Source organism: Zophobas morio, unplaced genomic scaffold, assembly GCF_036711695.1.
Source record: "Zophobas morio isolate AGI-343-1 ecotype UQ-CSIRO unplaced genomic scaffold, CSIRO_AGI_Zmor_V1 ptg000002l, whole genome shotgun sequence".
Taxonomy (NCBI): Eukaryota; Metazoa; Arthropoda; class Insecta; order Coleoptera; family Tenebrionidae; genus Zophobas; species Zophobas morio.
Window position 1 is genome coordinate 20,645,801 of NW_026972107.1, and position 24,548 is coordinate 20,670,348.

Here is a 24,548-nt window from a genome sequence, read left to right on the forward strand (position 1 = left end):
AGATGGATAGAAAGATATTCAATTTACCTACGTTAAAAGATTGAGGTGTGTGTGGATATGTTTATATGTATTTCTGACAAACCGAAATTTTGTTTAAAAAACTGATCCGAAAGAAAGCGTCATGGAGAAAGTGTCTCATTTTCAATTTATCAGATTTATTTACTGTATTAGTTTTACAAAGTGATTTTCTTAATTAGTAATCATTATTTTTTGCGTCGCTATTTGTCGCAAGAGAATCATAAAATACATAAAATGTATGATATATTAAAATATGAAGAATTTATAATATTTGACACAGAAAAAAGCGAGTTCATTCTCTTTCAATTCGTGATTTATCACCAAATGGTAGATAACGACTGCCTTTTCTGTGCTTGTATTTAGGAAAACTGTTTCCTCTTCGTTGATAATAAATAACATTTCAAAAGCTGAGTTGATGGTGTTCATAATAAACTGATTACATAAGTTTGCTTTTTGTCATCCCCTCGAAAAAATCGTCTTTTATTTACGTAGGTCGATACCATCCACAAAACAAAAACAAATAATTGAATACTTGGAGTTGATAAGTGGTCCATAAAGAAACAGTAAAACAAAATCGTGAGAACAAACTCAAGTTTTTATCAGCGTGAGCTTAAGACCGATGAAAGAGGCGAAAAAATTCAGGAGTTATGAAAGTATCTTACATCCACCTTTATCTTTACTTTTATGCCTCTCGAAATGTTTTAGAGTGTTGAATGTGAGCACTTAATTCAAGGCCTAGCAGAGAAAATGGTTGTTTTCTTTTTTCTGGGTTAATAACAGCAGATGGGAGGATTTAAAAATATTTTCGGGGGTTAATCGCAGCTCCTCTTTTCTGTCCGATTTTCGCGAACGCGAGAAAAGTGATACGGTTTCCTTTTTATAGAACCCGTCACGAAATTAAAGAAACCTTAGCAGTGCAGATGCGTTATTGGATCCTTTCGAATCTGAGGGCTTTTGGCATGTCTAATTAGCGACAATATCGCGCAATTAGCGACGACGAATGATATATACGGGGTGCAATTTATAATGTTAAACTGTGAACGGATCTCGTTAATTTTCTGATGTAAATTCGTTTGTAGAAAATTAGTGCAATTAACGCTCCTTTTCAGGATCTTTATTCTTTATCACCTGTAATTAGGAAGCGAGGGATTAAACGGGCCAAGTGTTCGACAATTCAATTACATTGGCAGCCATTTTAAAAATACATTACTCTGCATAATTTTCACATGGTAATTTTCTTTACTACTTATTTTCAGTGCTTTTATTACAACATTCGAATTCATTTAAGTATGTGAGTATGAAATGAGACCGCTGTGTATTCAGAAAGTAGAGCGAGCGCTGGTTATAACAAATGTAGTTACTTCTCAGTGCTCTAGTCGCTGAAAGGTAGTCATTTTTCTTTATCGCTTTCATACATCTGCGCTTATAATTTCCGTCAAGTTCAAGAATATATTTTACATTCTTATTCCTGTTGATTTATCGGAATTAGTATATCCTTCTCTTGTTTTTCTGCAGCGTTGCGCTAGATTAAGCTAATACGTGCGAGCATTGATGCTTCGATATCGCGGCTCTTAGAATTTGCAGCAGTCCTTTGTAATCCAAGAGGATAAGCAAGCAGTTAGCAACATCCTTCGAATACGGTTTCAGATAAGAAGTGGAAATACCGACGCAAGGGACGCATTTTTATTATTTTTTTGAAGCTTAATTTACGAGTGGAAATAAAATAATTGTCGTTCTTTCTTCGGCAAGTCGTGCGTCTGATGTTTGGGAATTAGGAGCTGCTTGTCAGTCCTGGAAAAAAAAGTCAGATAAAGCTATGCAGGTTTTTCGTGAAATGTGTCACCGGGAAATGGACTTTTGTTTAACTGTATTGATTTTAGGAGAAAAGAAGTTTGGAAGCGAATTATGGCTGGCGTTAAATCGAAAGCTAACGTTGGCGTATATCGTTAATTAAACATTAATCTACACGTCAAGTGAAAAATCGTAATTACTAATTAGCTACAAGAAAGAGCAAAGGCTGTTTATTACCCGAATCAAATACCAGTAAATCAACACCCCTTTGACCCCGTAAAGTAAAAAGTCATTGAATGAATAGTGGATAATGAGAACTAGTGGTTCGAACACTGTCAAATAGGAATTGCTGATTTACAAATATGTTTTAACGTTCTTTATAACTAATCGAAAAATTGTAATTGTAGATCTATATTTTGCGCTTACGATACTTGAATATTAAGAAGCTTTTAACTTTGCGTAATAGTTTACCTAAAAAAAAATAATCTTGTATATTTAAAATCTGCAGTTTTCTATTTGTCTACATAATGATTTCTTCATGTTAAAGTATAATTAAAGAACTTTACATGATTGTTATTTTATTCATTTGCAGTTTGCATTTTTATTCGTCCGTCGGAAGCTCCATTCCTCTCGACGCAAGTTCGAAGTTCCTCCATGTGAAAAATCACGGGTTTACTAGAGTTACAATCTTGAATGTTACGAAAGATCACTTCAGTGGTGCAAATAAAATCTAAATTGAAACAGGAAATAAAGTATTAATCCATTCCAGGCTAGTTTTACGGCATTGATGCAGGGCGATTTTACAGTGAAGTCGCACCGGCTAAATTGAAAATACATGTTTTAGATTTAAATTTTGCAGTAAATAGGGAACATGTTTACTTCAAAAATATACCTGTTTATGAAGGACCTTAATAAAAATAAGTATCACTAAAAGGTTGGCTGGTTTATATTCAGGAACGAAGAAAAAAATAAAACCCATTTCACCGTGTTACGCCTAAAGCTGCGGGTCACCCTGAACGCTACGGACATGTTTGAACGGTACAGGTATTGTTTTTTCGTTCTCAAAATCGGTTAATTAAAATTGTAGGCATTTTTAATGTACAGAAAGCAAACAGTTGTGCACGCGAGGTGTGTTTGTTGTCCGGTATAGTATAGTTCCAACGTAAATTACGGTATATTGATTTGTGCATTTACACTAAACTTATATTTTTGAACTGTTTTCTATCAAACATTTTAGGTTAGAAATTTAATGTAATTATAAATGTTTCGTCGATAGTGATGTGAGCATATTTGTTAGTAAATCAAATAAAAAAAAAAATAAACGCTTTTTCGTTGATCCTAAACCTTATAGACAGAAAGGTGTAAAGATCTACGATATGATATGGATTTTGTTTTGCAAAATTCACTAGATACAAGATTATCATACATAAATGAACCACATAAAGCTCTATTTTCATTTTGTATATGACTACGTTGCGACGATGTGTCCAGCTGTCATCAATCATTTTATATTAAAATTGTACACATTTTCTCATTTTATTTGCGTAAACGTCAAGACCAAATCCCCTTTCTTAAAATGTACAAGGAAAATAATAATTCATGTTAAAATATTTAATATTTAGCCTTATTCTTTTTTACATAAGTTCGTTAAAAAATATTTGGTGCTTAAACTTACGCAAATTTAAATGAGCTTTTCCACCTGGATCAGAATAAAAACATACTTTTCGCACAAAGGTGATGCACGCTTTTAGCTAAACTGAAAAACTTATTTACGATAAAACATTGAGAAAATTTAGTAATTCTTTATCTCATCCAAACTTGTAACACATAGAGGGAAAAAGTTTGACGTGAAGTCATTTAAAAACTATAATGAGAGTATTACATCTCAGATCATCGAATATTAAAGAGTATCATAATCTAATAAAACTTTGACATCACTAGTTTTTAATACAAATGTTGTATGTCGCAGATGACAATTTTTATGAAGTTACTTTGTTGTTTTTTCGCAAGAACCGTTTCTGGTGATGTTAATTATCGTTTTCTCTTGGAAAAATTATCACCTTAGAAAGATTATTTTCGCTGTAGTATCTCAACACATTTTTATTGTTAATCAATAATAATTATTGTCTTTGCTTTCCTTTTTTCCTAACTAAAACTGTTTTGAAGTTTTGTAAGCATGGTAACTTTTTAATCAAAGTGTATCTGTTTATCAACCGCAAAAATTTGATTATATCTCAAAATTTTGTTTAATACTTGAAAAATATTATTCCATTCATATTTTTTTTAGATTTGCTTATACAGAGTGACTCAAAAAAACTAATAAATCAGTCAGTTTATTTTATTGAATAAATCAAGAATTGCCAAACTGAATGCTTTGAAATCTTGCGGACGTTTGAAAATCATCGTAAGCATGGTAAATTGTTAATCAAAATAAATCTGTTTATTCCCCCAAAAAATTGATGACGTTATCTCAAAATTTTGCATAAATTCTACAAAAAATATGCAAAATATGATGAATTTTTACTTGTGATTACTTGTAATATTTTCAATAAGAAAGACGATTGGAAAATTTGACCCAGTAATAGCGAGTACTATTTCTAGTTTTATTTAGTCTTAAAAATTCTGTTTTGAGCAAATGACGAGATCTGATGGAGTGGGAATCTTTATGATTTTGTATTAGCGTGAATATATGTAGGTATAGTATACATTCATAAATTACATAAGGAGCGGTTAAAATTCTAAATTTTACGAAAGTTGCTTGCGATCATCTCGATATCTTAGTCCACCTATAATACGTATACAATTTCTTTTATGTTTAATTTTTTTTTGTGGGTATACGAGATGTGGCTTTGAATAAAAGCGAAATGGGAATTCAAGAGAAATTTAATATTAATTTCATAGTATACTTGTCTTATGCCATACATATTTTTTGAGAGTTTTTTTTGTTACATAAATATCATGTTCTTTTTAACTCAGTTTTGTATCAAAGAAGATCCCAAGCAACTTAAGAGAACTAGAAGTTTCTTACTTCTAGTTCTCTTAATGAAAAAGTAATATTTTGGGTTTTATTTTGATTAAGAACAAGTACATTTTCAGTGAACCAATTTTAAATACTATACTCTCTTTCAGAGGAATCCGATTTCAATCGATTTAAACTAGACTCTGCCGTATGCACAGTCGTGTCATCAGCAAAACGAGCGATTTTGTTAGAAGGTGTTGGTTGCGGTAAATCATTAATACACAATAAGAATAACAGCGGGCCTATACAGAGCTTTGTGCAACCCCATAAGATACGGGTAGTATAGGCGATATTTACAAATTATTGTTGTCTTTCGGTACTGTACTGTTTCTCTCAAATACATAATAAGTTAATTTTTCCAGCACCATTTCCTGTATGATGCAGTCAAATGCCTTGGTTGTTTGTTTTCAAATGCCTGAAACACATATTCATTGATACTGTTTACAGCAACTGCAACCAATGTAAGTGAAATCAAATTGAAATTCAGAATAAAATGTATTTTTCTCGACATAATCGTTTACCTGGTTTTTTAATAAATATTCAAAAACTTCACTCAATGTAGGAATGAAGAAAACTGATCTATAATTATTCATATTGTTAACATCAAGTTTTTGTAAATCGGAAGTATTTTTGAAATTTTGAAAATTTAAGGAAAAGCATTGTCAACTATACATTTATTAAAAATACTAGTCAGAGGAATGATAATAAGATTATAATGTTTTTATTATAATTGAATTTATATCAGAAATGTATTTGTTTTAGAGTAGCTCAAAGAATTTACAGCTGTTCTCACATCAATTAAAGAAACAGTCTGAAACTTAAAATGACAATTATCGGATACTGTGAATTGTGACACTTCAGAATCTGTTTTAGTATTTTTGTGAAGAGATTTTATTAAATTCTCGGAATGGTAGTAAAGTAATAGTTAAAATCTGAAGCACTCAGCCTGTCTGGAATTTTTTATCTCTCTTTTATTTCTGTTTATTATGTTCCACATTGATTTTTATTTGTTAGATGCTTGTTTTATAACACTATCATTACATTCTCTTTTATGTTGACTAGTTCACGACGATACAAATTTCTGAAATCTTAATCTGAAGTAAGCCAATGTTCATTTATGCATACACATTACAATAATTGTTACTGCTAGTAATAGTAAGTAGTATTAACATTATTTATAACCTATTATTTTATTTCCTCTTTTATGGATGCTGTTCTTTGAAAAAACGAGCTAAATATGCTCCTTGTGGCCATCTATTTGCCTCCATTGTTCTGTCTTTGTTGACGAAGTCAACAATTATTGGATATGATGAGTAAAATTCCGGGTGTTTGTAATTTATTTTTACATATTGAACTTCGGGAAAATCCTTATTTAAAAAGTTAATGAGTTGTTTAGTGGTGGTTTCCGGAGATAAGCGAGAAACATAAATGAAGTTTTACGAGTAGGTGTCGCTTCTAAACTATTCATCTGTGCTCTGGTACCAATAATCTGGCCCGTGTCAATTACGAAATTTTCTTGTCTAGATAGTGCTCTTTTCTTTGTATTTTGAGTCTTTTTAGACTAATTTGAGTTTCTTACTGAAGTGTGTTTTCTATTGTATTGAATTTGAAAACGTCAAAATCATCTGTCTCTGGATGCACCTCAATAATTTTATGGATCTCCGAAAAGCTATGAGGACTGCTGCGCCCCTGGGTGTTTATGTTTTTAATTTCAACTGTTTTGTTTGAAAAAGTTCACTTAAAACTGATAAACGATTATTATCAGTGTAAATGTTTGGGTAGTTTATTTCAGGCTGAGGAACCCAAGACTTGCGATTTTTTGCACCATTCGTAGTTACTCTGAAGATTAGTTAGGCACTAGTAATTTTGTATATCTTTCTATTTGCAAAAAAGGGATAGATATTATTTGATTTATAAATTGGTGAATTTCGAAAATTTTCCATTTTGTTCTGGGAATAATAATTTTTTTCACACTTTCATTCGTAGGAGTACATGTATTAGTATTGACGAGTAGATTAGATAAGGATGATACGTTTTCTGTGAAGAATCTGTAGCTAAAATTTCAAGCATCTTCTTTGGACATTTTTTTTTCCATATTTTGAATGTTAATATGAACTTACATTCTACTTTTACTACTGATTTTTTTGACTTTGTTGTGATTTTTTCTTTTTATATGTATTTTTCTGTAATTGGGTGCCATAACCTGTAGAAAAATAAATAAATCAAATGGAAAAAAAATATACAAAATTAGGCACCACAGTAGCATACTACAGTTTAGACAAAGATAGATACTATATCTCGAATGTTTATAGTTTTATAGTATTTTTGCACGAATCATTAACGTATTATGATTTATACATAACATTGTCGGATATAAGTAGTATAATTAAAAATTACAGCGAATTGCTGTTCACCTTAACAGTCGGTTAAAGAGTGCGAATAAATAAATATGTAAGGTAATTGTTAGTAATTTACTATTTTTGTGTTTCTTTTGAATTAATCGCTTCAAATAGTGTTGGAGATGATCTCTCTTTAATAAATTTTCAGCAAACTGTGCGCGAATACAGAACATATATAAACAAACCACATACAGAAGGAAGACGCTTTTGTCAATAGCTGCCGGCCGTCCAAGAAGTAGAAATGGAAAATAACGTCAATCAACGAATTATAGTCCTTACTTTTCCATTTGACGTAGAAGGTCAAAATAAATCTAAACTAGCGAATATTGAGTGATTTCAGTTAGATTTGTGAGTAAATTCTGCAGATGCAGGGTGCGTTCGATTGCCGCTAAACCGCCTTAATTTGTCGGATGGGCGCTGAATGTCGTCTCGTTAGATTTCAACAAGTACGTCAATGGTCAAATCAAGAGCCCGCGAAGATACGTGTAAGAGGACGCCTCTGCCGGAGAGAACGGGAGACAGGGCGGCGCCGTGCGCGTGGCGCGTGGCGCGTTACCGTCGTCGGCGTCCCGGCGCATAGCGCCTCTGTTTGTGCCCCGGAGTGCACGCGACTGTGTCTAACGAGCGCGACTCGGCTTAAAAGGTGCAACCGACATGTAAACCGTGTGCACGAAGAACTGCTCTACGTCAAACCGCGAAGTGACGGGACTGTAATTAATAATGCCGAATTTCGGCCGAGGGAGGTAATTAATTTTCGGGATGACGGCACTGTGAAGGGATATTATTTGAGTTGTAAAATCGAGAATTACCCAAGGAGAAAGAGAGATAGTTTCCGGGTGAAGGCGGTCAAAAACAGACGGAAGAAGCTGATTGTGCTAGACGTCTGACAATGCCCTTTGGATGCTTGAAGGATAACGAAGCCTTTGTGGGTAATAAATAACGAGATGCTCTGAAATTGACCGCATACAATTCCATTGTAAACATGATCCCTGAAAAAATGGATGCTGCGAATGCTTCCATTTTCAACAATTCCACCAAAAATTCGACGGACTCGAGTCTTCTTAATGTCAACCAGTCTGCTGAACATTTTATGCTACTCTTCGAAGACATCGACCAGTACTTCAATCATCTCAATTTGTCCAACGATACGGATTACACCAGTTACGACAGGCAATTTGTAAATTGCAGTTTCAACAACACTAACACTTCGTGCTTCGCCCACCTACCAGAGTCCTACTCCCATCGCAACTATTGGGCTTTGGTACTAGTCCTCTTCCCAATTTTCACGCTGTTCGGCAACGTTCTTGTGATACTCAGTGTGTACAGGGAGCGAACTCTGCAATCCGCTACTAACTACTTTATTGTCAGCTTAGCTTTGGCCGACCTTCTTGTGGCAGTTGTCGTAATGCCCTTCGCTGTCTACGTTCTGGTAAGTTTAATTAAAACATTATAGTAGTTAAATTTCACATACGAGTTATTTTTATCGCTTACACTCTACCGTTCCAATGGTTATCGAGCTGAACACAAATCGGAAGGGAGGGTAATAAACATGACAAAGGGTCATCACCATCAGATCAATGTAGGCACTTTACAACCTGTGTTTAGGGGTGATGGGGGCGTACGTCTCCTTTTAATTAAATAGACTGCATTTCATTTAATCCTTGAGTGACATAGTCGCGTGACTTTTTACCATAAATCTACTTGTTTTCTCATCCAAGTTTGCGAAATATGACCGTAATTAGCACTTCCAATAGGCTGTCATCAAAATATTGATTGCATGAAACAACAAGTACCTACTCCGCTTTCGAGTGAATTCGGTGGGTCTCTGCAGAAATTGATAAATAGCCACGACTTCTGCTGCGGCAGATTCGAATAAAAACCAACAGATAAATCATAAGGGATAAGGCAAAAAAGCACCCAAATCGATTTATCATCTGGATTCTGCCTGTAATAAACTTGTACATTATGGGGAACTTTTAATCGACTCTACGTCAAGCAAACATTTTTTAAAGCTTGACCGCATACTTCTTATTTTATCTTTAGGTTTAGGTAATGGTGACGCAACATTCCTCGAGCGTCTTTGCGATTCTGTGACATGATGATATGTAAGCGTTATTTTGTAAAAATGTGTATATAACTTGGCAGCTTATGGAAGTTTGTGTGACATCCTCTGTCACTTTGTACCTATATTGTTTCTGTGCTTTTCAGTTTTGGAGACTTACAATCGCTGTATTGCATTTGGCGGATACATTTCCATGAGTGAGGGGGATTATATACACATATTAAAGCTCAGTAATTTGACGTTCGTCCAAGTTTTGGAAATTTCATTATTGAGAAGGAGCCAACTTCTTCCGGAAATTTGAAATAAATGCTGTTATAAAAGCAATCTCTGTCTTCAGTAAATCATGGTATATTCAAACATTCAACTTGTTGAAATACCAAAAGACAATAACAATAATGTACTGCACAATTAAATTGTAACTACATGCCCATTACTCAATAAAATGACAAATTACAGAAACAATTTATTGTAGCAACTGTTTTTGATTATTTGTGCTTTTGTTAGGTGGGCAATAGCACTTTGCGCTATCACATATATTTTATTTACCTCTCACCTGAGAAAATGGGGAAGGATTTAAAAGTTCATTGAAAATGAAGGACGGGAATTTATTTGTCAAGAAATTTTGTGGATGATTCCATTAAAATACAAGTTAATTTGTTCTCCGTTATTAATTCCAACTGGAGAGTGACCCTTTTAATGTATAAATGTACAAAGGTACTTTACTAAAGCAAGTTAATAGATTTCTCTATTCTGAAATGGGTTCTCCACTCTGAAGTATGAACACTTAGTACGATTTTATCCGAGTTGTTCGTAATGGCTTGTTAAGAAACAATTATCTAATACATATACCACATCGTCTTTAGTTAGTGTTTAGCATTACCGTCGACCTATATATATAATATTATTGTTAAGGTATGAACAGAATTTGGGGATTTAAAACATTTTTGTTTGTGATATCGTCTGCATATTTGTAGAAGTTGTAAACTAGTTAAAGATTATGGTTTATTTGACATGCTAACAGATAATTTAAATAATATGGTACAGCCTTTGGAAACCGCTCTCTTAATTAGTTTACAGTGATTTTCCCGATAGGAGATAAATCGCGCACTATGTAGCGGCTAGACATCCAAGGAAGTTATAGCAACGTATGCTGTGCCTTCCGGATCTATTCTTCGTCTATTATTACTGTTATTTATATGCATAACATGTTTAACCAGCTTTCCTGGAAATTCCGGAAATGTAATATCATTTGCAGAGATAATGACATGAACATTGGTCATATATTATTTTCTACATATACAGGTGTACCATAAACATCCGATGGTTCTTCACTGAAACAGGATAAAAAGAAACCTCCCTGCATTAACTGATAAATTTATATCACTTATTTTTTTTTGTAACAATTTTTTTCTTCGAACAGATTAATTGACGGTCACAGAGAAAAAATTGTGTGTTTAAGATTGAATTATAGTTGATGTAATTGTATCACATATGTTTGCATAATTTTTAGCATTATTACAGAAATAATGTAAGTCATATAGGACAGTCAGACATAATAACGATGCCGTAAAGGAGTTGATAATGTAACCGACTCACTCAATCTAGAAGGTGATTTCTGGAAGCTGACATTGTTGGTATACCTGATAGCTGACAATAATGTGTGACTGCTTTTTACCGGTTAATACTTAGTACTTACAATAAATTTTTAAATTTTACTTTCAAGTATCCGTCTTCTTCTTTCTCTGTAGCTTTACTGAAATGATTTTGAAACATTTTTTGAAGTTTCTCCAGCTAATGAATTTTTGCAAAAGGTAAAGAGAGCACACATTTTAAATAAAAAGGATTGACAATATTAATGCATTAATACAATTTTTTAATAAAAATAAAGTCATATATTTTGGTTTATGATATTGTCTCTCATTAATTAGATTTTTTTCTTATTTCAAAATGTAGTGAGTGGTGCCGTTATTACTTTTGCGGACGCAAAGGCTTTGATATATAATGAAAGTGTGAAATTTGCCTTTGAAGTTCACCTATATTGACAAGAGTACAATGATTTTCTAAACAAGTTTCTCCATTAGGAAGGAAGAAAAAATTCGATCTGATTTTTTCAGTTGTAACAAAAGATGAATTACCCTTAATATTTCGTAATTTCAACATACAGATGTTAGTTTCATGCATATTAAAGCTGTTTTGGAAGTAAAGTAGGACAATAATACACTCTTTTCGTGTTTTCTTTTCCTCTTAAACTTATAAATTATTATAATTCAAGAAAGGAAAAAATAATGTTGAAACATTAATTCATCTAAATTGATAAATAGAACCTACCAGAGTAAGAATTAGATTAAAATTGAGCCTGTGGCTTAGCCACACATTTTTCTGTTAGTTTCTATCTATTGTACCATACTGACGTCGCGAAATTTATCAAAAATCTTACCCATATCACTTAAACGTCAATATTTGCGTTGAATGGCTTAGATATAATTTCACTCAAGGGGGTGCAACTGACAGATCTACAAACTCAATTTCAGCGCGACAAATTCCCGAATTATTCCTAACGAGATTTGCATTTAGCTTTTCATACACCATTTTCGAGATGCATTCAATTAAAGCTGATTATTTATATTTAATCTGAAACAAACTTGAATTTCTGCTTTCAGCGCGACTATAAAACAGTTTATTACAGTTTCACGGTGGTGAATTGTCTTCGAGTGTTTGCTCCGAAAATGGAAACTAAATCCCTACTTTCTAATAACCACTCAATTGGAACAAAAACTTGGACGTCTTATTATGGTTTATTGGTCCACTTTTAGATAACTTCCTCAGACATTTAAGCTGGCTAAAACAATTTTTTCGTCGTCTGGAGCTTGAAGATTTTCACTTAGCAAAAAGTTTAGTTAGCAACTTGAATTCCATTTATGACCCAGAAAGGTGTGCGAATATATCAGTTGCACAGATGGAAATTTATTGTTTTATTTTTGGCTTTAAAATACAGTACATCATATCGGTGAACATACAATAATTACGCAGTTGAGTTTTTCGTTTTTTTTTTGTGGATGTTTTATAATAAATGTTAAATAATTTTTATTATAAATGATCCATTTATAACATAAAGGTCACGTTATTTGTTTTAACAATTTTTAATTACAAAAATAGAAAAAGGTTGTGACATTTTTTCTGCTTTAGGTAATTTCACTTTTGAAAATGTTGTTTCTCATCGTTTGGTATTAGAGTTAAAAGCCAGAAGAGTGGTAGATTCTGTTGCTATGTAACAATTTGCATTTCAATTTGATCTTAACTTTCTCATGTTTTTTGTCACATAAACTCAGCATAATCAAATTTGTCTTAAATAATCTAAAAAGTAACAGTTTATTGTGTCGTAGAATACTTCCTTTCCCATAAAAGTGAGCTTGACTCTAGTGTTTAGTGTGTCAAAAATAATATTTAAAATTTCAACTACATTGTACTTCATATCCATACAAGTGCTAGTTTTTAAAAATAAAAAGCAGAGACTGTAGCTGACGATCAAGTATCTTATGGATGTCTCCTTATTTTTTTACTTTTTATGTCACTAAAACTCACTTTTATCCGATTACAGTACCTCCACTAAAAGTTAGATGTTGTGTTCTACTAAATACAATCTGAGAACATGTCTATGCCGCTGGGTGTAGGTTTTCTCTGAAAGTAGATTATACCATTAGAAATTTGATGCTAGGTCGGCAGTTGCCAACGATGTCACGTTCCAACAATTGTCAATCACTTCGGTGCTCATGTCAATCTTCAAATATTACCTACTTGTTCAGTAAGTCAACAAATAAAATACTACTTAAGTACTGCGTCTGGTTTATCTAGAACTAGATTTAAGGAAATAAATTATTTGTAGCAGTGACGAGTGCGGTATTATATTTTTACGTGGAACAGAAAACGTACCTTACTATCCCATAAAGCAGTTGACGTTTTTAATAAATTTGCTTTGTGTGCACACAAAACAAGTTTCTCTAGCCACGGAGAATCAATAAATTTAAATTAAATTGTTTTTTAAATTCCATAAGAAAATAGCATACGCAACAAAAGTTTGCCTTTGTTTATTGACACTATTGATACTAGTAGATTAACATGCTTTATCGGTAAATTGGAGAATATTATGAATATTGTAATCATGGGACAGGAGGTCCAAATATAGTGTTATTGTCTTTACACTAATGTGATTTTGATGTAACAAATAAAGTGAAATGATTTGATTATTTGTTATATGTCAACAATAGAATGGGGTTCAGACGATAGTAAAAATGAGAAAATTAGAATTGAATGTGTATGGTAACCCTTTTCATTTATTCTTAATATATTTTTTAAATATGAATTGTTAAATACTATTCATACTCATGCTACCTAAAAAAATTTTGGGTTTTCGTCATTTTTGCTTCCAGTAGTTTGGTTCGCAAACAGAGCCGACTTCAGATGAGGTACGTTTTAAATGATTTAACGGATAACATAAAATTCTTAGAGAAAGATGTGCAAATTTTGTATCGAGTTTAGTAAGCTTGGAAAATAAAAAAAAAATGTTTCGCTTGATGGGGTACGATAAACTATGTATATATTTTTAGGTACATGGCTTTGCAAATTTGAATTAATTTTTTTTTCAATGTTCATTTAATCCATTACACATTGGTCAGTAAAGAAACGAAATTGCTCAAAGATTCTGAGATATTATCCTTATGTAAAAACAGTTTTCATAAGCTTAATGGTGTTAGTTATCGCTTGTACAATTTTGAACGTCTATTTGTATTTTTTTTACGAACACGGCGTTGGAAAGACTTTTTGATTTAGTTAGAGCTACGGTTGATTTATAGACCTAAAGGGTAAGTCAAATCCAACTATTGAATTAAAATTTTAATGAATTTTTTATTTATTCGTGGAAACCAAACATCAAAGACTATAATGCAGAAAAATAAAGGCTTATTAATGTTTACTACTGAAAACAAGCCTTTCAAATATGAATAAACCATGCAGCATAGAACATGAATAGGGAAAAACCTCTCAACTCCACAGAACTATAATTACTTCTCGACGACATGGCACTGTTAATGATTTTTTTTTTGAGGACACATAAATCTGCGAATATTTGCTTTATGAAGCTCACTGCGCGTGATATGTTTTACTGAATGGCGTAAAATGTAGCTAAACATTGTATTCGTCTGATAAAATTGACGACTGAAACGAATGTGATTTACGATATTTGGATCCGATTTTTATTTATTTTTTATAACGGATGTCAGTTGTATTTGATCCATATGTACCCTTTAAAACAATATGTGAAACTTTGTTTTGTGAGTGGATGGCCTCGCTTTTCGTGTTTTTTTACGTAAAATAACAGGCTAGAAATGTATCTAACCAGCTTCGACATTAACCTTGCTGTTGTGCCGTCCAGTCCCTCATAATCACGTTATGGTTACAGAATAACGTTCTCACTATAACACAAATTACAAAATTTTCTCACAGAAAGACATCCTTCGTTATAACAGTTTAGGCAGGAAAATAGATTAGCTTATTTTCTAAAACAAATCAAATTGTATTAAAACAGTCAAAAGTTCATTCTAGTATCACTCTAGCATATCGCTCAGTTCTTCTCTCTTTGAATCATTAAGATGTTTGAATCATATTGCTGATATTAAATTAATTACTATGGATGGAAACAATGGTACCCATGATACTTCGTTCGAAAAACTCCTCCAATAATCATTTACACTTGATTTCAATGAAATTTATCTTCATGGAAATTTCAAATCTCTCTCCCTTGAAAATTCGAATCGAAAGAGCACGATAGCACCAATAACGCAAACATAAAAATGATTTAGAGGATTTTTTTCGTTATCAACATAATGCCTTTGTGAGAGTGCCGGAGTTTTCCAAGGAGGGGTTAATTATACCGCCAAGAACCGACATTGCCAAATTGTGCTCTGTTTGTATACTGATACTGTAGAATGTCTCGTCTTCCCAGTTTAAATTGGTTTTTATGACAAGATAATAAACATTATCACCTCATTATTACCCCACGACGGACAATATGAGTTGAATAACAAAGTACTGCTCTGCAAGAAACCGACAACTTTCTTATTTATGGCTAGCGATTTACTCCAATTCTCCCCATCATCAGCTTTGATACAATGGACCTATCATAAAAACCACTTTAAACTGGGAAGACAATACATTACTGGCAACAGATAATTAACAGGTGTTCAAAAAATTATCAAGTTGGTTTAACTTTTTTGATAGAAAAAACATAGCAGAAACGCATACTGTTGTGTATAATTTACACTTTCGTGTTATCAGCTGTTATCGAATAAATTTTAAGTTTATTGTAGACATATTTCGTAATGTTTACAAAAAATCAAGGCCAGCTTCAAGACTTTTTCAACTGAACACCCGTTATGTTTTTCTTCAATAAAAATATGAAGCGTAAATACAGGATGTCTCAGCTAAACCTGGCTTCTTAAGAAGGGATAGAAATATTGAAATTCTATGAACACCATTGTTTTTAGCTTGAAAGGGGAAGCTTAATTTAGTACTCGTGTGGTCTGCGTCGCGACGCAAACTTTATATCTTTTTAAATTGCAACATAATACTGATTTATATCATTTTCAATTGATAAAATAAATAAAATCTAAAACATAAAAAATTGAAACTGGTGTGAAATAAAACACTTGCACTTTAAGTAGTGAAACTGAAATAAATTTCGAAGTGTATATCACTGTAACGGCAATTTAACGGTCTATCAGAATCCATTAAAAATATATACGTTGCAATAAAAAAAAGGTTTGTATGCCGACGCCATGCATGCGTCATATTTGCGATGCACTAAATTAAGATCCTCCCTTCAAGCTAAAAGCAATGTTGTTTGCAGAATTTCAATACCTCTATCCGTCTTCAAGATACTGGACCGCAGAGTTTTAGCTGAGACACCTGGTATATTTAAGACGTTAGTGTTGTATTTATTTTTTGTTTAAAGCGCAAAAAATACGCGTTATACAAGGTTTATACTATAAATGATTATAGGATCGCAGTAGGTCATGTAAACGTGCCGCCTCTCAGATTTAACTGTAGGGAGATCCGTACTAAGTACCCAAGGACGCATGACAAAGATCACACATGGATCACAGACATGTGTATAAGTGGTTGCCTAGACGCTCCATACATTTTTAAAAAACGAAACTAATTCATTACGATAAAAAGAAACACATTTATTGCGGTTAAACATTACAGTAAATGTTGAAAATGTTCATCAATTTTTTGCACCCGTTGTTCATTATTCAATTCTGCTCAAGTCGTTTCAAATCATCAACAATTTCCTCGGATGAAGTCTTCCACGAGATTTCTCTTTGTTGATACTGCCAGTTCGAACAAACCTATTGATTACATCTGTAATGTGGGCCTTTAACGATGTTTCTTGAATTATTAAATCACGGTATTTGGCCCGATATTCTTACTTACAATCGGTTACAGAATACATACACTCTTCGTTTACGAAGTCCCATTGCGATAACAAGACGTAACAATGAAAGTGTCTTGTTCAACAGAATAAGCCATTTTTACAGTCTTCGCTTGCTAGCACAAAAACAAAATTTTCGTACGCAACCACCAAGAGTTCTGAAAATTACTGTTTTGTTGTTATAAGCTCGGATCACCGAGAATTACTGTAATTCGCACTTGAAAAACATTAAAGCAATAAAAAAGGCGACTTTAAATTACAGGTTACAAATGGCATTAGACATTAATGTGACAAGTGAGAACTGTCATAATGATGCATAATCAAGGGCATAATTTATTAATTTCAGCGAAGCGGGATTTTTGAAATCCATGGCCAACTACGCCCTTAGAATCATTTATAATAGCCTTGTAGTAATATGTAACTAAATCAAAGTAAACTACATTTGAGTAATTCTACTTCTTAACATAAAAGTGTTTTTCTGGTTATATTTTGAAAGTACTTTAAACCAGAAAATTGTTTTCAAAGTAGTATTGATTATACCGTATGGTTTTTAAAATAAATAAATAATTAACAAATAAACGGAGGCTCTGGAAGCAAAAGATGTGAAAAACGTAGGACGTAGTTTAATTATATTTTACATAAATGTCACTGTCATTGCCACAAATTGAAGTAAAACTAATTAAACTACTGCGCTCTATGTTTTTCACGTCTTTTGTTTCCAGAGCCTCCCCTTATGTCCGATATATTATGCATTCAATTTTTTGTAGTATAGTTGGTTGCAGAACTATGCTTTGATTTTAAAGTGCGGTGTACAACTAGACGTCAGTATTTATCGGTATATTTAACGGCTCCTATTTTTCCGAACGGATAGTACAGCTAGTACTTAGTGCAGTCTAATCAACAAGTACTGTTTGAGTTGGTAATTCTGAGGAAATTTTCTCGCGCTGCTATTGCCACACCTGTTCCAAATACTTGGCGCCATTTCACTTTTAAGGGCTCAAAAAAGTTTGGTTATGACATTTTAATAACAAATTTTGGCGTAAATTAAATGTCACTATCAACCATGTCAGTTTTGACAATAGGAACTAAGGTGGCGTGACAGTACCAATTTCAAGCAAAATTCATTCATACCAACTGAAACAGTACGTGTGGATCACTCTGTGCTTTTATCATTAATAATATAAAAGGCTCAGATTTTATGCGGTTAAAATTTTGATAACCAAAGCATTTTATAGGCGGCTTCATTTATTTCCATTGAAGTAGTAATTAGTGACAAACCTAGTGTTTATAATTTTGCAATATTTTCTTTTATAAATTGAAAATGGTATGCAATATACCTTGTATTTTTTCCCATCATAACGAACTTTGGCCAAAAGACATAATAACTTGCAAAAAATATTTAAATTAATTATAAGTTGACACACAAGAATAGTCTACCAACATGATGAAATCGAAATATTCACTGTAAAATCTCAAGGAATGTTCGCAGCGATTAAAACAGGCTGGGGTGGCAGCGATACATTTTTTAACTTCTCCTTTTAAACTTCCAGTCTTAAAGGAGTTGTGACAAATTTTTTTAACACTAGCTGTCAAAATATCTAGATCTTCCTAGTGATGCCGAATTTTTTCGGCCAAAAAATTCAAAACAAGAACCAAACAAATGATATGCATTTTTTTGGGGGTAGAATATTTTTATATATGTATAGTTGGTAAATAAAACCATAATGTACCAGTAATATTTTTTTAGCGAAAACTTCTCAATTAAATTCAAGTTGTATGTTATGTGTGTTTATATAAGTAGAAGGTCCTGAAGGTTATGAAGAATACTTACTAATTAATCCGTTTTGGAGGCGAATACATTTTTCCCTCTTTTAACTCTTCCAGGAATGAAAATAGAGATCAAAAATTTTATGTTAATCCACAAACAAATCCTTTCCATAAAAAAGATATTTAATACTGCCAACTAGAAGTTAATAAGGTCTTATTATTTTTGCTAATACTATAAAATATTACCTCACGATGAAAGAAAGTGCCGCTTCATGATTCCGAATTCACAGCCTTTTAAAAGTGGTGGAAATAGCGAATTCAATTCCTCAAATTTTTTCGCCAAGCTTTGAATTACAATTAAAGGCATCATTAATGTAAGTGGAGTGCGGCTTTTATTTTCAATTTGGGTTTAGTAGCGCTAAAAGCGGTCGGTTTACTGCTGGAGGTAATAATTCCTGCATTGAATAAATGGGTGATAAAGCCCGTAACAAGTGTAGATGAAATATCACTCTCGTACATTTTTGAAGCGTGATTAGAGCTGCAATTAAATTTAAAGTCGCCAATATCGTGACGAAGGATGGAAGTTTATAGCATTCGAAAAGCTGCAAAGATATTCTTAATCCGCTCCAGCGAGAGTGCGCTCATTAAGGCAATGTGCCATGAAATCAACGAGGCCAGAACTCGATAACGGATCTAATCAGTCGAAATGTCCAACGGAAAAAGCTCGTTATTGCGACCGCTGCAGGATCCGTTATAATTTCATTTCGTAATTAGCGAACTCGGAAAAATCAGAAACATGCTTACGCTCGGCACTGTTTGTCTTTGGCTTTAATCAGACGAATTTTAATTCTGGTCGTGACGCGGCAAATTTATCGTTTTTAATAATTTGAGAGAAACTGGGACCTGAAAAAATTATTTATTTAGGATTGTCAAAATGTTGCAGACGCTTTTGAAAAAACAGTATCGATAAAGATATGTTTGAAAATAACAAATTGGGAAGGACATCATCAGAGTGTTTATCTTTATTAAGTCTTAGAAGTTTTTTAAAAGTTGTTGTCCGTATCATTAAGTTTGATGTTATCAAAAGCTTCTTTAATGAGTCTGAAACATTTGCTTTGATATAATCCAGATAGTTAAGCAGATCAACAGTCTAGAAATTAAAATTCTAGCTCTTAAGCAAGTCAATAAGTAAAAAATGTATAAACACTTACTGGTGTAGAGACTTTTGGATGCAATTTATATTTTCTAGAGCAGCATGCCATCTCTAATCGCAACATAGACTGCAGGAACATAATTACAATCTCAAGTTCTTGACAAATTTAATCTAACTTTTCTACAATTACGTGCTCAAATAATTTCTCCGTCAAAACTAAGTCACTGAAAATCTAATAACTCAGCTTACTTATTATTACATTTCTTTTGCCCTTTTCACGAACGAAAAACCACTCACAGTTTTCAAATTGTGACGTAAGGTAAGACCTCAGAGGCGTGATAGATCCCGTCTGCATGTTGCACGTCTTATTTTAAAATTTCCTTATTTAATATTCCTTAAGATGCATGTTAAATATTCAGCTGGAATAATTTTCAAATTTTAATAACTTAAAATTTTTATCTTGAGCTAAAATTATGATGTTTAAATTCAGTTTGAAGTCCTAAATTGTTTAGCATTACTTGAGGAAAATGGCTTTGCGTGTTCGAAAATGGTATTTGAAATTTTTTCCCAAGAGTCGAGGATTTATCTGAGTAATCCTTTTCAACATTTCTTGCTCACAGTGAAACAAGGGTCTCTTGCTAAATTAAATATAATTGCTCCCTAAAATGAGAATTTAATAAAATCTGTCTTAAAATTTATATTTTTATCTTTACTGATAGAGTTTTCCAGTTGCCATTATGAATAGATACGCAGCTAAATTAGTGTTGTAATATGGTTTGGGTAACACTTATGACCAGTGTGATGAATAGTGTTTTATGAGCATTTATGATTGGTAGAATACAAAAATGCGGGTTTTCTGGTTCCGTTTATTTGAATATCGTACCTATTTTGTTCGCGATTTCAATACGAATCTAGGAAAAGACAGAAATAGTGTCAAATTCTGATCCGGATATAAAATAGTCGTGAAATTTAAAATATCACAGTTTATTTCAGACACTGATTATTCTCGGCCAAGAAGTATTAGCCAGACTTATTACCATACAATTAAAATTCACAGACACGTCTGAACATTATAAATGATATACCGAATAAACAGTGTTCACGTCAAATTAACGTTTTTCTACTGAGTGTATTTTATTTTGTTCACTCTATTGCTAATATTTTTGTAACTAGTCAAATTGGCAGTATTGAGAAACATTCTAGTAATTTCGTTATAACCTGACTGTTTTAACATATTCTTATTAATTTTTTGTTACCTTTTAATTATAGTTAAAAATTCATCACATTTTCAGCTTGGATTGTTGAGAAAGGTATTTTACTGCGAAAAGATATTTTTAATTATTGCTTTTGATCAAAATTGTTTCTTGCTTTCTAAAAGACGACTACGAGTTTTAGAATCAACCAGTCGTTTACTGAATATATTTGGTCTCCCTCATCGCTGATTGTATTATGTTTTAAGCACATTCAGTTACGAAATTATGGAAATAGTTAGTTAATGTTGATACAGGTTATAAGTTGGCAGGTTTGAAAGTAGCCAACTTCTAATACTAATTGGAAAGTTTGTTACGAATAATTAATAGTTAAGCCTGTTACATAACTAACGTCTACGACTAAATCGTACAAGAACAAAATGTTTAAAATACATTGCTGCAAAATCTGCAAAATGAACTGTACAGATAACTACTTTGCGAAGATAGAGTTGAAAACACTTTTGACAGTCAATAAAGAAATTCTAATAATATTTTCTGATTTCTCAACAGTGACAGCGTTTAACCAAAATTTCAAAAAAAATACCTTTTTCAGACAAATTGTAATATTTGATGAATGTTTGTAGTTAACTTTTTCCCAAACACCGACAAAAATTGCAAATTTTTTTTAAAACTTTGATTTTGAATCTCATTATTTTGAAAGCAAGGAGCCGTGTCGACTTTGGATTATTTTTCCGCATATTATTCTTCGGCATACACATTTTTTGGATAATATTTTTCTCACGCAATTTTTCCGAAATTGCGCTAAATTTTCGATATTGTCCAGAAGTCTTGGTTCGGTACACACTGTTTTTCGATTCATCTGGTCCAAAGGTGCCTTTCAGAATGTCTGTAGATTTTTCAATATTTCCTCATAGGAAATTTTTAACCTTTTCGTGAGCACCATCAAAAATTGCAAAAGATTTTCTTGCACAGATTTCGAACTGTTGGAGTTTTTTAAGACTTGATATTTTCGAAAATTCCTACTATTTTTCACAATATGTCAAAAACCAATGAGATGGTGAATTTTGGGCTATTTTCGCATTATTCTTGCGGAAAAATCATTCAGCAATTGCGCTAAATACATATGTCCGTAATAAAAATTTTGCAGTTCATGTTCTGCTCATATTATTCCACTTTTTTTCGTAGAATTACAAAATTTGATTTCGTATAGTTTCATTTGAACACGTGGAAAATTGCAAAAAAAAATTTTGTGAAGTAATTGTGAGAAAAATCAAGGCGGATTTATAAACCACAAGTACAGGAGTATATTACTTTATAGAATTTAGATTAACCTTTACTCGCAAAATGATGACGGGCACCATTAAATTGTTGATGGGGATGATTAGCTAAATTTTGGTTAGAATTTTACCAAGTACATGATATACCTAATATATATATAAAATTTAACAACAATCCCGGTAGTTTCGGAGATTATCTGTATAATAAAAATCGACACGGACAGACAGACAACAGACGACAAACAAACGGAAATGGGAGACTTCTTGTTTCGTACCATAGTGGTCACGAAACGTCGTGAAAGCTGGAAAGTTGCCATTTGTCCGTTGGACTTTATTACAACACTACATACTTTCTTAGTTTACGCCCAGGAAGTAAACATTTGTGTGGAATGGCGAGAAAAAGCGTTTTGAAAGTCTTTCGAAAATAGGTAAAATATTATTATTAGAGATGTATGCTTTAGAGAAACCGATTTATTTTATTTCAATCAGAAATTTTACATCGTTTTATATAGAAAAAAAATATTCATTTATTAATTAAAAATGTACTCGAAGATTATTCTGTGCCTGTGTTTCCGTAAAATGGCTTTATTTTTTTGGAATAGTTTACATAGGAAGCTCAACTGGAACTGGACGTCTAAAACTAGTACTCTGTTTTATGTATCATCAACAAAACTTTAAAAAGTCAATCCAAAAAAATTGTTAAAACAATGTTGATTGTCCACAGATGAGTGCGACATCTGTTATGCTTCAGAAGCACAGGAAGCTCTTTGTAAATAATTATACGTATTGTTTGAATTTTTAAGTGATTTTTCCGTGCTTTCAACTTGATTTATATAATAAACCATCATGCCTTTTCATATATGTACTTTCGGTAACAATTCGATTCTAAAAAAAGAAACAATGTTTTATTGTGAGAATGGACGTAGAACATTAAGAAATTAGTAATTATGTTTTTAATAGTTTTTTTAGTAGAACTACTTTAACATTATTATTAAATATTTTGCTTCAAATGAGAGTTTTGTTCTAAGAAGGGAATATTTTTTCTATGTTTAACTATAATTCAACAGACAAAGTTATAACGGAATATTTCTCGAAGAAAGTAACTTTTGTATGATAATAAAGGTACGCTTAACATAAGTGACAAATGAAGTATTACAAGATGCGTAGTCGCATTTATAAAATCTGGGGAGTGGGGATAGCTTGTAAATTATTGACTCGGTTGATGTGTGTTCTGGTTGCTTTTGTTTTTTAGATAGTTACGCTTTTAATTAGTGTAATGTATTGTGGTGTGATCGCAAATAGTCTCGATCAAAGTCGCCTCTGATTTAATGTCGCATGTCGCTGATTGATTGCAATTTTAATTGTCAGCTTGGTGCAGGGAGATAAATGTGTCAATAACCGACATGCATTGCTTCGAGCGCGATCAAGATCATTTTCGAACGCGTGGAATTTTATTTTATTGTGCAACTCACAAAACGACATTCTCCTATCACATTGTTACATTAATAAATGATTTAAGCAAGGATGCATATTAGTGCGATTCGGAATCTCACAGCCGCTACTGTTGTCTTTGGTTTTAACCCGACGAATTTTAATTCTGGTCGTGATGCAGAGAATTTATCGTTTTTAATAATTTGCCGGAATCTGAGGCGAGAAAAAATTATTTACTCTGGGTCTTGAGAGTGCTTCAGCCGCGTCATATTTTCGCTTCACCCTCGTCGGGTAGGTTTCATCTCGTACGTGAGAACGTCGTAATTGAATTACACTCGCGATAATTCCATTACCTTAAAACCTCTATGGTTTTTTGAATTTTCAACGAGCCAAAACGGAACTTTTCGGGTGAGTGGAGAACCATCTGCATTGCTAATTATGCAATGGATTTGGACTTTATTTTATTAATAATTGTTTTGCATGCTATTTAAATGCGAGATATAGGGTTCATAAATATTTCAACGAAGAAGCGAGGCGGAAAATGCCCAAAGACACGAAAGCACGACGTAGAAAAGCCGAAACGTCGTCACTTTGCAACCGCATCCTAATATTTGACAGAAATGAGACTTACCTAACTTGGAAACTTAACAGGAAAAGTTTCGTGTTGTTTAAAATATTTTATTGAAGCAACGAGGTGAGGTCGATTTTCAAAGGTACTGAAAAGGCATAAATAATTTTAGTAAATTTTTGTAAAATCTGAGTCGTATATGGATTCATAAAGAAGAACAGTAAAAAATAAACACGCAAGGTGAATTTGACCTTTCCACTCATAAAAATTGGCTTTCAAATAACCGGCATATATGAACTGGTACTGATGAAGGACTAACACATTTATAACTTTAATAACACAATTTACTTTTTATGGTAATTTTCT

The 24,548-nt window shown here is 32.6% G+C and overlaps 1 protein-coding gene across 3 annotated transcripts in view; it reads left to right on the forward strand.

Annotated features, from left to right (window-relative positions):
- Positions 1 to 7,829: 7,829 nt before the first annotated feature.
- Positions 7,830 to 24,548, forward strand: part of Dop2r (Dopamine 2-like receptor) — a 308,073-nt gene continuing 291,354 nt past the window's right edge. For all 3 annotated transcript variants that reach the window (XM_064057591.1, XM_064057598.1, XM_064057606.1), the window contains exon 1: positions 7,830 to 8,656. In XM_064057591.1, the coding sequence (XP_063913661.1) occupies positions 8,210 to 8,656 (447 nt within the window). In that variant the 5' untranslated portion in view covers positions 7,830 to 8,209. The remainder of the gene's footprint in view (positions 8,657 to 24,548) is intronic.